Genomic DNA, 15,451 nt, shown 5'->3' with positions numbered 1-15,451 from the left:
CTGACATTCCTCATTGTGCTGCACGAGCAGAGACTGGCATGTCTCCATGTTTGAGAGAGAGACGGACGGACGGAGAGATGGACGGACAGACAGACAGATGGGCAGGTAGATACACAGAGACAACAGACAGACAAATACACAGACAGACAGGCGCCATATGTGTGGAACAGCGCAGTGTGAATCGATAGAGCAAATTAGGCTCATTCACTTTGACTTGGTGCCGCTACCACACTGGGCTAGCTTACATAATTCTGTGGAAATAAACAGTGTCTGTATTCTCTTCACAGTGCCGTCAACAAGGAGGGACCCATCAATAATTTGCTTTTCTTCCAACCACCCTCTCTCCACACTGACACTCGGATACATTGATGGATTCGATTTAGCAAAGCGAACCACATTTCCACCCCCAAAAATGTAATGGTTGTTATAGACTTATTACCACACCAGGAATTGTTTATTTCTATTGCTACCTTGGTTTCTTACACAATAATAGTCCATTAGGTTATGAAACAATCAAATTACCTAAATTAAAACAGCTTTATTCAGCAAGGGAACATCTATAAACAATCAGTAAGTCAACTAATCGGCCAACTACATGTAATCAATCAATCAATCAACCAATGAAATCCTGTGGATTATCTGAATTTATAACAAAGATGCTGAGCCAGATCAGTTCAATGTATGTTCTGAATCTCAACTGGCACCATATTACCTATAAGGTGCACTATTTTGACCAGTGCCTTGATGGGCCAAAATAACTGCATAGGGAATAGGGTGCAATTTGACATGCAGACACAATTACTTACTTGACTGGGTTGTTGTCAGCATCGGGGTCCCTGGCAGACACGACACCAACAAAGCTGCCAGCGGCTGTGTCCTCGTGCACCTCAATGATATAAGGGTTCCTGCTAAACACTGGTGGCTCATCCACATCCTCTATCGTCACCCGCACCATGGCGTCATCTTTGAAAGGAGGGTTTGGACTGTACATGAACCTGGGGTCCAGATAGGTGTTAGTCACCTCCACTTTGAATGAGTACGTCCTTTGTTTCTCATAATCCAGTTTCTATGAAGAAAATGAAAAAGATAAATTATCAATAATTATTCAATATAATTAATTTACTATCATAACTGAAAGTAAACTGAAAGTTGATGCTTAAGTTAAAAACTTGGTCGATTATTGGTTGAAATAAAAACTAGTAAATGAGTAAAGCGGAGCTCCACTACTTATCTCCTTACGGCTTTATACCTACTGTATCTATGAGTTTCTTTATATCTTTTTTGCGCACCTTCAGATATAAAGGACCGCTATCAGGGTGTCATTTTTAATCTGAGCCTATGTATACAGTATTTACGCCCCGTCCTCTTTTCACTTAGGCTCTCCAATTTGCATAATTGGCCGAGGCTCTGAAAAGTATGGCCCTGGCTAAGAAAAGAAAAGCTAAACCTGGATTTCAAAAGTCTCAAAGACTCTTTATACAAACTCCCAGGAGGAATAAGGGTCTCTTGACAGTGAACAGAATTAAGTACTTTCATGAAGATGATAATAATAGAAGATGGGTTTAGTTTAGAGAGAGGATAACTCTCTACATACACAAAGTGGTATCTTGTGATTTGAAGCAGTTGGGTCATAAGTGATTAAAACATGAGAGCATTGTACTGGACGTTTAGGGCCTACCTTTTTTACCCTGATAACGCCCTCCTGTGTGTTTTGGTCCGAGATGATAGTGAACATATCCTGTCCGTCTCGGTCGACGATGCTATACTGCATCTCAGCATTCCGCCCCACGTCCGCATCATTAGCCTTGATCCGACCTATGGCTGCTCCTACATCAGCCGACTCCAGAGTGCTCAGACGAAACGTATCTGTGGAGAAGAAGAAAATACGATTACAAAAAATTGAATAGAAACAGAATAAGCACTGGAGTTTTATCCCCCAGATTCTTTGCACTCTGGGACGATGTGATTTGATGTGTATTTTTAAATGTCTGTTTATCTACGTCTCCTGGGGGAGAAGTATATATAAAATGTACTCCACTTTCAGCTTCAATTAAGTAGCGCAGATTTTTTTGAGAGTTTGTCTTGTGTAGAAATGTTCCGGTTTGTTTTGTCATTAGTTGTGGGACTCATTCAGAAAGGATTATTATGTACAGATTGTTCCCTTTTCGACTCTGATGCCAGTCCTACCCGTAGGCTACGCACATAGCACAATATCTGCCTTTTAACTGGCAAAGTTTCGGTATAGTTGTAGTAAATGGGTTATTAGTTATGTCATAACACATTACTCAAAACCAGCTTTTGACAGAGGTCATACCAACACTGACTTAAGAAAGAGCTCAGAGGATATCGTCGATGCAAGCCAGATTAACAATTGTCGTCTCAGTTCAAAAAAATGTGCACAGTGATAGCGAAAAGAAAGCACATAGAAAGCTACATGTACAGCACTTTTTGTCTCCACGAAAAACAGAATATCAACAAAGATGAGAAGAGAGAAGGTCTCTTACGGTTAGCAAAGCGCGGTGGGCTGTCATTCTCATCAGAGAGGGTAATGCTGACTGTGGTGGTCCCTGATAACCCACCCATCTGTCCAGCCATGTCTTTAGCCTGGATCACAACCTGGTAGTTCTCCTTGGTCTCCCTGTCCATGTTAGGCAGGGCTGTTCTAATCGTGCCTGAATGAGAAAATAGACTATTATCAGTATGACTGGTCAGGTTTAACTTGAGATTGAAATAATTTACAAGAACAATATCTACTTTATTTAGAGTAAATACATTTGAATTGCCAGTCCTCAATAGTATATGTGCAATATATCACAAGAATGTTGTAGTTATCAAAAGAAGGTATCAAAAGCCGAACACTACTGTAAAGTGCTAAATATAACCTAAAAGGATTCTTCGGCTGTCCCCATAGGAGAACCCTTTTAGGTTCCAGGTAGAACTGTTTTGGTTCTAAGTAGAATCCACTTGGGTTCCATGCAGAACCCTTTCCACAGAGGGTTGTACATGGAACCCAAAACGGTTCTACCTGACACTGAAAAGGGTTATCCTATGGGGACAGCCGATGAACCCCAAGAGTGTATATTAACACACCAAGCCATTGAGTTCACAGCAGCCATTGTATTCACCCACTATTAAAATATCCTTTATTGATGCCATCTGATTAACATAGAGATAGAGAGGAAAATTAAACAAACACCCCATACTGAGTGCTGTTGGGTCTCTGTTTGCAGACTAGAGGAGGAGAGATAATATGCACACATGATGGCTTCTTTCAAGTGTTTGCATGCCCATTGTGGGTGTTGTGATTAGATTACCATTGTCTGAATCCACAGAGAAATATGGTTGACCCTGTAGAATACTGTACACAAGCTTGGCACTGTTCCCGTATGTTTGATCATCAGCATCTGCCGCGGTGACTTGAATAACTGATGTGCCTGTGGAGGAGAAGATAGAGACCTTACAATACATAGCAAAGTATAGATAATGCACAAATTATATAATTTGGTGGGTGCTATTTGTCCTATTTCACACATGTACGAGTGTGTATTAGTATGCAATTGGAAATGTGTTTCTTCCATATCCCAACTGTCCCTGAGATACCCTCGGAGAGTGGTGCACGGCCATGGTCTTCCATTATTAACGGCGACCCTGGAGCAATTAGTGTTAAGTGCCTTGCTCAAGGATACATCAACATATTTTCCCCAGTTATTGGCCCAACACTCTACCCGCTAGGCTGCCCTATCTCTGCATCCAACATAATGCACATTCATACATCCACGAAAATGTACATAGCTATACAGAGCAATTACTAGGAATGATCTAGCATGAATATAATAAAGTAATTATAAGCACAATAACATTTTACAAAATAATTTGAAATGCGATCCAGCTCAAAGGGAGGTAGACGTCGTGTGAGGCCTTGCAATTTATGTTGCACAGGACCTAGTTAACCTTGTCTAGGGAAGTATGAACAACACACTGCTCTTGTCGTTATAAATATAGCTAAAAACATTTCCACAGAATGCATAATAGTCATCAATGAAAGGGAAGTAAATTGAGCTGAAATGATTCAAGCTCTGCTAAGGGTTTTTTTGGGGCAAAAATGTCATTCTTGTTCTAATACTAAGCCTCTAGGGGCTGGTTTCCCAGATACAGTCCTAGACAAAAACTCATGTTCAACTGATATTCTCAATTGAAAGTGCCACTTAGTCCAAGAGTAGTCTATATCTATGTCTGGGAAACTAGCCCCTAGTGTGTGGGTTCATAGCCCTTTGATGTACTTACATTTACAGCCACTGCTCAGATTATGGTAGCATCCCAAGTGGCATCCTATTCCCTATGTAGTGCACTATAGGGAATAGGGTGCCATTTGGAATGCATTTGTCCTTGGCATTCTGGAGACCTCTGTAACGTCCTGGCTAAGTCTGACTGTCTTCAAGCATACTAATGACTGCAGGAACAGCTGTCTGCAATGAGTACATGAAAGGGAGCTACCTGCTGACTCTTCACAGATGCCTGCTCTGACAAACCAGTTTGCACCCTCTAAACACATGGGATGCATTCCTATGGGCCCTGGTCAAAAGACGTGCACCAGGGAAAGAGTGCCATTTGGGATACAACCATGGGCAGTTTGTTAATCTGTTTAGTGAAGCATTGGTGACCGTGACCAATCATTTGTAAATGGCTATGCACTTAACACACAAGAAATCCCATGATAAATGCGTCACTCTTACATTACCGAGGGTATGTATGAATGATTGAATGAACGGAATAACAAATTAATGAAATAATGAATGAAAGAAATGAATGAATGAATTAACAAACAAATAGGAACTGGAAGCATCGACCTTTGAGGGAAATCTGCCTGTTAGTACAAGTGGTTTACAGTGCTTTTACTGTACAACTTTGACTTATACAGTACACCTTTTCACAGTGCCCAAACCAGAGCTTGTTGAGTCTGATCTTCAATAAAAGTGGTTGGTTACCTCACAGAAAGACATGTATTCAATGCATATTACCAATGCTTCATGTTTTAACCGCAACATCCTCTCTCTGGAGTCAGTCAGCAATTCAATCATTATGTGAACACAATAGAGAACCATTATTTTTCATATTGGCAAGTAAGTTTTAAAGCAATGGTGATTACACTTTCTATTAATTTGTAGGCTCATGATTGGAAATTGATTCCAGTTCTCCTGTTTGCATTTTTAAAGATTTGTTGGTATTCATGCCTACTGGTTAATCTATATTATCTGAATTAATTTGAGTGTGATGAAGCAAAACCTACACTTTAATGATAGCTTCAATTTCAACCTTCCACTATTATTATATTGTGGAGTGAATGACATGATTTGATTGATATGCAGTTCATTGGTTATCTCTGTCTCTGTGAACTATATAGGTTTAAGAAAGAATTGTCATTCACATTTCTCCACAGAAATAAAGCATCACAAGAGGACCAACTTACTCACCTACATCAGACATCTCTGGGACACTGGCGAAATAAAGGTCTTTAGAGAACTTTGGCTCATTGTCGTTGATGTCGTGGATCTTGATGTTAAATTCAGTATCAGCCTCCAGTGTCTCATTGGTACTCTTATCCACCACCTTAGCGTGGAGTGTGTATATGGCCCTCTCCTCCCTGTCCAACCTCTTAGTGGCGTGAATGTCACCTGAGTTCTCGTCTATTAAAAACAAGCTTCCCACCCCGTCTCCAGTGAGAATGTACTTCACGTTACCATCGCCTCTGTCCATATTGGAGTGCAGCTGTGGATAGAGAGAAAAGCTGTGTAAGAGTTTTTAATTGAGATGGAGAGAGCATTCAGTGTTAGTCAGGAAATGTGAAATGTACACGAAACTAAAATAACAAATACAGTTGGCATGGTTTACGTAAAGAACAGATTCAACTTCAAATGGTACCATTCAAACGTTACATCTGCCTTGGATTTGTCTCTCTGGACAGATAGTCATACTGTATATAACCAAGCTAGCTGTCTTGCGATCATGAGCTTGAGATCTTGCGCTCACAATATTGTCCTTGGATACATTCAATCCACAGATATTTGATTTCAGCTATTTATTTACTATTGGCCACCAATCACCATCCCTCAGAATTTCTGTATATTTGAGAAATGGAAAAACAAGAATGCTAGCTCACAGACTGCTCTAATGAAAATGGTTATTGTTTGTATCTTGTATGGTTCTTGTATGGACCTTACATTCCACCTGTTAAATGACACAAAAATAAAAACATAAACGGTTTCTCAGAGACTGCTCTAAACAAAAATGGTTCATCTTTGGCACAGAACTCTCATCTAGAATATTGTATTCCAGCTGTTTCTTAGGAACATGAGTGTCTTCTTAAAGTGTGTCCTTCAAATTGATTGCAATACTTCTTATCCTGATTGTGACTGCCCCCTGAAGTTGCCATTTCTAAAGCAGGATGTCCCTGTCTGATCAAAATAGTTATATTCTGTGAGCAATTTCAAACGGACAACCCTTGAGGTGTCATGTATTTCATGTTACAACACAGACACCAATACTGGAACAAGTACTACCCCTTACAAACAGGTCCTACAGGAATCATGCAGGAAGATTCCTTCCTTTCATGTGGCCAGGTAAAAAAATATATTAAAAAAATAGGGGAAAAATATCCTACAGTAGTATTACAACAAAAGGCAAAATCTTGATTGGAATGATGTTTGCATCAACTTTTCCTTGAAGCATCAACAGTCACAAAGCACAGACCATTCTTATTTTCATAATTCCATAATTCAAGACTTTGGTTGAAGACCAAAAATAGACAGAAGCTCAATCTGATACCATATGCCAAGTAGCATAAAATCATGTCACTTTGACTCTAAATCCATTTGGCTCCCTAATGTCTTCCGTCTGCGACGTTGCCTTCAGGGCAGATCCTAAAAATAAAGATTTCTAAGGAGATTGGATGACAGAATGAGAAGACTTGTTTCATATTTGATGGGCAATTTGTTTAGCTGAATGGTTACTTCATTCTTAAAGATACTGGCCTTTGCACCTGCATGTTACCATTCTGTGTAGTCCTACAGCATGGATGACCCCCTCCTCCCCCTCTGTGTGAGTTTTCATGAGGTTTCCTGCTTCTCAAATCAAAGTTTATTTGTCAAGTGCGCCGAATACAACAAGTGTAGACCTTACAGTGAAATGCTTACTTACAGGCTCTAACCAATAGCGCGAAAAAAGTGACTAGGAAGTGTTTCCTTGCCACTGTGCTTCCTGCTTGCTTTTTGGGGGTATAGGAAGGGCACTGTTAAGCACTTTCTGACAAATGTTGAAGTGAAATGTCAGTGAACGACTGATAGATCTCAAGTGAGAGGCATGGGTTAAACAAATTGAACATTGTAAGCCTGCCCTGCAAGCACCACACCTCTACATATATACAATGAAACTTCATAGATAGCCATCAATACTGAACAGTTGATGGTATGAACTCTACACAACAACAGCCCATTGTTCTTCAATGGATGCTTGATACCTCCCAAATAACCCTCCACATGATCCGCAACACAATTGGAGCACATTTCCACAGTCCCAGAAATGTTTTTAAAAATTATGATTCTCTCCCACAAAATCCTCCCACGTCTTACACTGTCACCAACACAGCCGCAAAATCTTCATATCGATGGCAATTACAACATGACATCGTAGGAGGAACTTAAGCATTATACATGAAGCTAAGTTACCCTCAGACTGATCCTCTGTGGCAGGCAGGGTATCTTTGCCAAATGTCAGCAACACACTCATGCTACCTGCTATGATGATGATGGCGCCGGAGTGGATGGCTCCAGTTTTATGGGCTCCTAACCAACTGTGCTACTTTGCTAGTTTTTTCGCATTGTTTGTAATTCATTTTGTACATAATGTTGCTGCTACCGTCTCTTATGACCGAAAACAGCTTCTGGACATCAGAACAGCGATTACTCACCTTGAACTGGACAAAGATTTTTTGTTTAATGAGTCCAACGCAAAGGATATACTGCTTTGTCGAGACAAGGCCCAAATCCCAGGGATCCGTTGGAAGAAAATACAGAGAAAAGAGGGGAGGAGGGTGGGGAGCCTTGTAAAAATTTGCAGACGAGTAGGTAAACCACCACTACCCTCCGTATTATTGGAAAGCGTGAAATCATTGGAAAACAAACTGGACGATATATGATTAAGACTATCTTACCCAGGGGACATTAAAAACTGCAATTTCTTATGATTCACCGAGACATGGCTAAACAACGACATGGATAATATAGAACTGGTCAGCTTCTCCGTGCATTGGTAGGACAGAGCATCTAGTCTGGTAAGACGAGGGGCGAGGATGGGTGTCTATTTGTCAATAACTGCTGGTGCACAATGTCTAATATCGAGGTATTGCTCGTCTGAGGTAGACAACCTCATGATAAGCTGTAGACCCCACTATCTACCAAGAGAGTCCACATCTATATTATTCGTAGCCGTCTATTTACCACCACAAACCGATGCTGGCACTAAGACCACAGTCAACAAGCTGTATAAGGCCATAAGCAAACACGAAAATGCTCATACAGAAGTGGTGATCCTAGTGGCCAGGGACATTAATGCAGGCAAACATAAATCCGCTTTACCTAGTTTCTACCAGCATGTCACATGTGCAACCAGAAGAAAAAAATTCTAGACCACTTTTACTCCACACACAGAGACGCATACAAAGCTCTCCCTTGCCCTCCATTTGGCAAATCTGACCATAATTCTATCCTCCTGACTCCTGTTACAAGCAAAAACTATAGCAGGAAGTACCAGTGACTCGCTCAATATGGAAGGGGTCAGATGAAGCGGATACTACGCTACAGGATTGTTTTTTGCTAGCACAGACTGGCATATGTTCCGGGATTCATCCAATGGCATTGAGGAATATACCACCTCAGTCACCGGCTTCATCAATAAGCGCATTGATGACGTCGTCCCCACAGTGGCTGTACGTACACATCCCAACCAGAAGCCATGGATTACAGGCAACATCTGCACCGAGCTGAAGGCTAGAGCTGATGCTTTCAAGGAAAGGGACACTAATCTGGTTGCTTATAAGAAATCCCACTATGCCCTCAGACGAACCATCAAACAGGCAAAGCGTAAATACAGGACTAAGATTGAATCCTACAAAACCGGCTCTGACGCTCATCGGATGTGGCAGGGCTTGAAAACTAGTACGGACTACAAGGGGAAACCCTGCAGTGAGCTGCACAGCCTACCAGACGAGCTAAGTGCCTTTTATGCTCAATTCGAGGCAAGCAACACTGAAGCATGCTTGAGAGCACCAGCTGTTCTGGACGACTGTGTGCTCACGCTCTCCGTAGCCGACGTGAGCAAGACCTTTAAATAGGTCAACATTCACAAAGCCGCGGGGCCAGACGGATTACCGGGATGCATGCGTGGACCAACTGGCAAGTGTCTTCACTGACATTTTCAACCTCTCACTGACTGAGTATGTAATACCTACATGTTTCAAACAGACCACCATAGTCCCTGTGCCCAAGATAGCGAAGGTAACCTGCCTAAATGATTACCGCCCCGTACCACTCACGTCGGTAGCCATGAGGTGCTTTGAAAGGCTGGTCATGGCTCACATCAACACCATTGTGCCAGAAACCCTAGACCCACTAAAATGTACATACCACCCCAACAGATCAACAGATGACACAATCTCTATCGCATTCCACACTGCCCTTTCCCACCTGGACAAAAGGAACACCTATGTGAGAATGCTGTTCATTGACTACAGGTCAGCATTCAACATAATAGTACACACAAAGCTCATCACTAACCTAAGGACCCTGGGACTAAACACCTCCCTCTGCAACTGGATCCTGGACTTCCTGACGGGCCGCCCCAAGTGGTAATGGTAGGCAACAAAACATCTGCCACTCTGATCCTCAACACTGGGGCCACTCAGGGGTGCATGCTTTGTCCCCTCCTGTACTCCATGTTCACCCACGACTGTGTGGCCAAACACGACTCCAACACCATCATTAAGTTTGCTGACAACACAACAGTGGTAGGCCTGATCACCGACAACGATGAGAAAGCCTATAGGGAGGTCAGAGACCTGGCAGTGTGGTGCCAGGACAACAACCCCTCCCTCAATGTCAGCAAGACAAAGTAGCTGACAGTGGACTATAGGAAAAGGAGGGCTAAACAGGCCGTCATTAACATAGACGGGGCTGAAGTGGAGCAGGTCGAGAGTTTCATGTTCCTTTGTGTCTACATCACCAATGAACTATCATGGTCTAAACACACCAAGACAGTTGTGAAGAGGGCACAACATAATCTTTTCCCCCCCAGATCCTCAAAAAGTTCTACAGCTGCACCATCGAGAGCATCCTGACTGGTTGCATCACTGCCTGGTATGGCAACTGCTCGGCATCTTACCATAAGGTGCTACAGAGGGTAATGCGTATGGCACAGTACATCACTGGGGCCAAGCTTCCTGACATCCAAGACCTATATGCTAGGCAGTGTCAGAGGAAGCCCCAACAAATTGTCAGACTCCTGGCACCCAAGTCATAGACTGTTCTCTCTGCTATCGCATGACAAGCAGTAGAGGAGTGCCAAGTCTAGGACCAAAAGGCTCCTTAAAACTACTTATGGATCAAATCCCTCTAGCGGGATCGATTTGACAACATCCGGTGAAATGGCAGAGCGCCAAATTCAAATTAAATTACTATAAATATTAAACTTTCATGAAATCACACATGCAATATACCAAATTAAAGCTACACTTGTTGTTAATCTAGCGGCAGTGTCAGATTTCAAAAAGGCTTTATGGCGATAGCAAACCGTGCTATTATCTGAGGACAGCACCCCATCAAACAAAGACAAACAATCATAATTCAACCCGCCAGGAGTGACACAAAACTCAGAAATAAAGATATAATTCATGCCTTACCTTTGACGAGCTTCTTCTGTTGGCACTCCAATATGTCCCATAAACATCACAAATGGTCCTTTTGTTCGATTAATTCCGTCGTTATATATCCAAAATGTCCATTTATTTGGCGCGTTTGATCCAGAAAAACACCGGTTCCAACTCACGCTACATGATAACAAAATCTCTCATAAGTTACCTGTAATCTTTGTCCAAACATTTCAAACAACTTTCGTAATACAACTTTAGGTATTTTTTTTACATAAATAATCGATAAAATTTAAGACGGGATAAACTGTGTTCAATACCGGACGAAAACAAAGAAAGCATGTTCCAGGTCGCGTGCACCAAATCATTAGAGTGCACCTGGAGAGACACAGGAAAATAACAGGGCTACTTCTTAATTTCTCTAAAGAAAAACATCAACCAATTTCTGAAGACTGTTGACATCTAGTGGAAGCTATAGGAATGGCAAGAATACTTATATTAAAACCGGCCTTGCCATAGAATACCAATGGAAAACAGATTGACCTCATAAAATGTTTTCCCTGGATGGATTGTTCTGGGGGTTTCACCTGCCAAATCAGTTCTCTTATACTCACAGACGTTATTCAAACAGTTTTAGAAACTTTATAGTGTTTTCTATTCAAATCTACCAATTATATGCATATCCAAGCTTCTGGGCCTGAGTAGCAGGCAGTTTACTTTGGGCACACTTTTCATCTGGACGTGAAAATAGCGCCCCCAAGCCATAAGAAGTTTTAACAGCTTCTACCCCCAAGCCATAAGACTGCTGAACAATGGATCAAATGGTCACCTGGACTATTTACATTGACCCCCCTTTGTTTTTACACTGCTGCTGCTCGCTGTTTATTATCTATGCATAGTCACTTTACAAATTATCTAGAGTAACCTATATCCCGCATATTGACTCAGTACCGGTATCCCATGTATATTGCCTAGTTATTGTTATGTAATTTTCTTGTGTTACTTAAGTTTATTTAGTAAATATTTTCTTAACTCTAGTTCTTGAACTTCATTGTTGGTTAAGGGCTTGTAATTAAGAATTTCACGGTAAGGTGTTGTATTCGGTGCATGTGACAAATAAAATGTGATTTGATTTGATAACTGTTTTCCTCCATGAGGAAAACTCTGAAATATATAGGCCTAAATAACCTGAAGCTTCCTTGATAATATCCAACACCTCCATAACCAATAATGTCAAGGGACACCTAATACACAGCACCTATAGGCAGTGGTGTAAAGTACTTAAGTGACAACACTTTATAGTACTAGATAAGTAGTATTTTAGGGTATCTGTACTTTACATTACTATTTATATTTTTGAGAAATTTTACTTTCACTTCACTACATTCCGAAAGAAAATATTGTACCTTTTACTCCCTACATTCCCTGACAACCAAAAGTACTCGTTACATTTTGAATGCTTAGCAGGTCAGGAAAATGGTTAAATGCACGCACTTATCAGGACAACACATGGTCATCCCTAGTGCCTCTGTCCTGGCGGACTCACTAAACACAAATGCATCTTTTGTAAATAATGTCCGAGTGTTGGAGTGTGGCCCTAGCAATCCATACATTTTAAAAACAAGAAAATGGTTCCGTCTGCTCTGCTTAATATAAGGAATTTTCAATTATTTATTATTTTACTTTTCCATTTGATACTTAAGGTATATTTTAGCAATTTCATTTACTTTTGAAACATAAGTAGATTTAAAACCAAATACTTTTAGACTTTTACTCCAGTAGTATTTTACTGGCTGACTTTCACTTTTACTTGAGTAACTTTCTATTAAGGTATCTATGCTTTTACACAAGTACGACAATTGGGTACTTTTTCCACCACTGCCTATAGGGAGGATAAAGCCCCTCTGGGAAAGACACCAAGGTTGCATCCCAATAATCTCTCCTTCCTTCTGAATTGTGCACTCTTTCACTACGACTCCCCACACATTTAAAAACATTGGATTGGTGTAGGCATGGGCTAGACGGTGTTTCCATGTACCAGTCATTACCTTTCAAATCTATGAAGGGAAATTAAGAAGTACACACTTCAGGGGAAAATGAGAGATAATTGGAATGCAACCAAAGCTGTAAAGAGCCATACTACTAGCATGCACCTTTTCCACGTGCCACAGAGGAAGACCTGTATGGTGTCCATATTAAGAAAGAGGCACATGGACATGGATGTGTGACTCTGTCCTATTATTGACAACGTGCACCTGCATGTGTCCCTATACCCTACTACCTCAGCAGGGTGTCCACTTAAATCTCATCTGACAATAGACACAAAAGAAGCCACCCAACATTGATTTTTAATGTTCAATGTAAACCACAATAATTCATGTTTGTATAATGCAAGTAGCCTACAAGACCCGGAGACATGAAAATGCAATCATTTCATGGAAAGAAATAGGGGCATCTAAGTGCCTCTTTCTGTACTATTCATCGTATTGAAAGAAAGTAGCATTACCTCAAGCAAGTATGATAAGTGACTGGCTTGAAGCTCATTACTGCACTGTTGATAATAGTGTCAGAGGCTTATATTTAGCTCTATATATCTTGGGCCATCACATCCTAAATGACAAGTAGTGAGGGACACAGCATCAACATCATACTATTCATGAATATTAATATCAACATACTCAGGGAGAAACTAATTACAGTGCATTGCAAAAGTATTCATCCCGCTTGGTGTTTTTACTATTTTGTTGCATTACAACCTGTAATTTAAATATATATTTTGGGGGATTTCATGTAATGGACATACACAAAATAGTCCAAATTGGTGAAGTGAATTGAAAAAAAGAAAAAATTCAACATTAAAAAAAAACGGATAAGTGGTGTGTGCATATGTATTCACCTCCTTTGCTATGAAGCCCCTAAATAAGAACTGGTGCAACCAATTACCTTTAGAAGTCACATAATTAATTAAATAAAGTCCACCTGTGTGCAATCTAAGTGTCACATGATCTCAATATATATACACCTGTTCTGAAAGTCCCCAGAGTCTGCAACACAACTAAGCAAGGGGCATCACCAAGCAAACAGCACCATGAAGACCAAGGAGCGCTCCAAACAGGTCAGGGACAAAGTTGTGGAGAAGTACAGATCAGATTTGAGTTATAAAAAAATATCAGAAACTTTGAACATCCCACAGAGCACCATTAGATCCATTATAAAAAATGCAAAGTTTATGGCACCACAACAAACCTGCCAAGAGAGGGCGGCCCACCAAAACTCATGGCACAGGCAAGGAGGGAATTAATCAGAGAGGCAACAAAGAGACCAAAGATAACCCTGAAGGAGCTGCAAAAATCCACAGCGGAGATTGGAGTATCTGTCCATAGGACCACTTTAAGCCGTACACTCCACAGAGCTGGGCTTTATTGAAGAGTGGCCAGAAAAAAAGCCATTGCTTAAAGAAAAAAATAAGCAAACACATTTGGTGTTCGCCAAATGGCATGTGGGAGACTCCCCAAACATATGGAAGAAGGCACTCTGGTCAGATGAGACTAAAATTGACCTTTTTGGCCATTAAGAAAAACGCTATGTCTGACGCAACCCAACACCTCTTATCACCCCAAGAACACCATCCCCACAGTGAAGCATGGTGGTGGCAGCATCATGGCTGTGGGGATGTTTTTAATTGGAAGGGACTGGGAAACTGGTCAGAATTGAAGGAATGATGGATGGCACTAAATACAGGGAAATTCTTGAGGGAAACCTGTTTCAGTCTTCCTGAGAGTTGAGACTGGGATGGAGGTTCACCTTCCAACAGGACAATGACCCTAAGCATACTGCTAAAGCAACACTCAAGTGGTTTAAGAGGAAACATTTAAATGTCTTGGAATGGCCTAGTCATAGCCCAGACCTCAACCCAATTGAGAATCTGTGGTATGACTTAAAGATTGCTGTATCCCAGCGGAACCCATCCAACTTGAATGAGCTGGAGCAGTTTCGCCTTGAAGAATGGACAAAAATCCCAGTGGCTACATGTGCCAAGCTTATAGAGACATACCCCAAGAGACTTGCAGCTGTAATTGCTGCAAAAGGTGTCTCTACAAAGTATTGACTTTTGGGCGGTGAATAGTTATGCACGCTCAAATCTTTTTTTTGTTGTTATTTCTTGTTTTACAAAAAAAAAAAAAAAAAACATGTTGCATCTTCAAAGTGGTAGGCATGTTGTGTAAATCAAATTCAAATTCAAACCCCCCCCAAAAACATTTTAATTCCAGGTTGTAAGGCAATAAAATAGGAAAAATGCCAAGGGGGTGAATACTTTCGCAAGCCACTGTATTTTCTGCAATCTGAAAACTGGGATCAACAACAGTGCAACTGGGGCAAGAAAGTGAGAAGGATGCACACTGTGACCCAACTTATGTCTCAAATGGCACCCTATTCCGTATTTGGTGCTTGGCCCTGGTCAATAGTAATGCACTATATAGGGAATAAGGTGCCATTTGGGATGCTGACTTTGAATACAGCTGCGTCGTTCCCTAA

The 15,451-nt window shown here is 41.1% G+C and overlaps 1 protein-coding gene across 1 annotated transcript in view; it reads right to left on the bottom strand.

Annotated features, from left to right (window-relative positions):
• Window positions 1-15,451, bottom strand: part of LOC120050433 (cadherin-10-like) — a 34,341-nt gene that overhangs the window by 10,689 nt on the left and 8,201 nt on the right. The window contains exons 2-5 of the mRNA XM_038997022.1: window positions 5,472-5,766; window positions 2,505-2,672; window positions 1,679-1,866; window positions 807-1,066 (exon numbers count right to left, since the gene is read on the bottom strand). Coding sequence (XP_038852950.1) covers window positions 807-1,066; window positions 1,679-1,866; window positions 2,505-2,672; window positions 5,472-5,766 — 911 coding nt within the window. The remainder of the gene's footprint in view (window positions 1-806; window positions 1,067-1,678; window positions 1,867-2,504; window positions 2,673-5,471; window positions 5,767-15,451) is intronic.

This window comes from Salvelinus namaycush, chromosome 7 (assembly GCF_016432855.1).
Source record: "Salvelinus namaycush isolate Seneca chromosome 7, SaNama_1.0, whole genome shotgun sequence".
In the NCBI taxonomy this organism is placed as follows: Eukaryota; Metazoa; Chordata; class Actinopteri; order Salmoniformes; family Salmonidae; genus Salvelinus; species Salvelinus namaycush.
The sequence above is the reverse complement of the archived record's forward strand: the minus strand, read 5'-3'. Positions and strand labels throughout refer to the sequence as shown.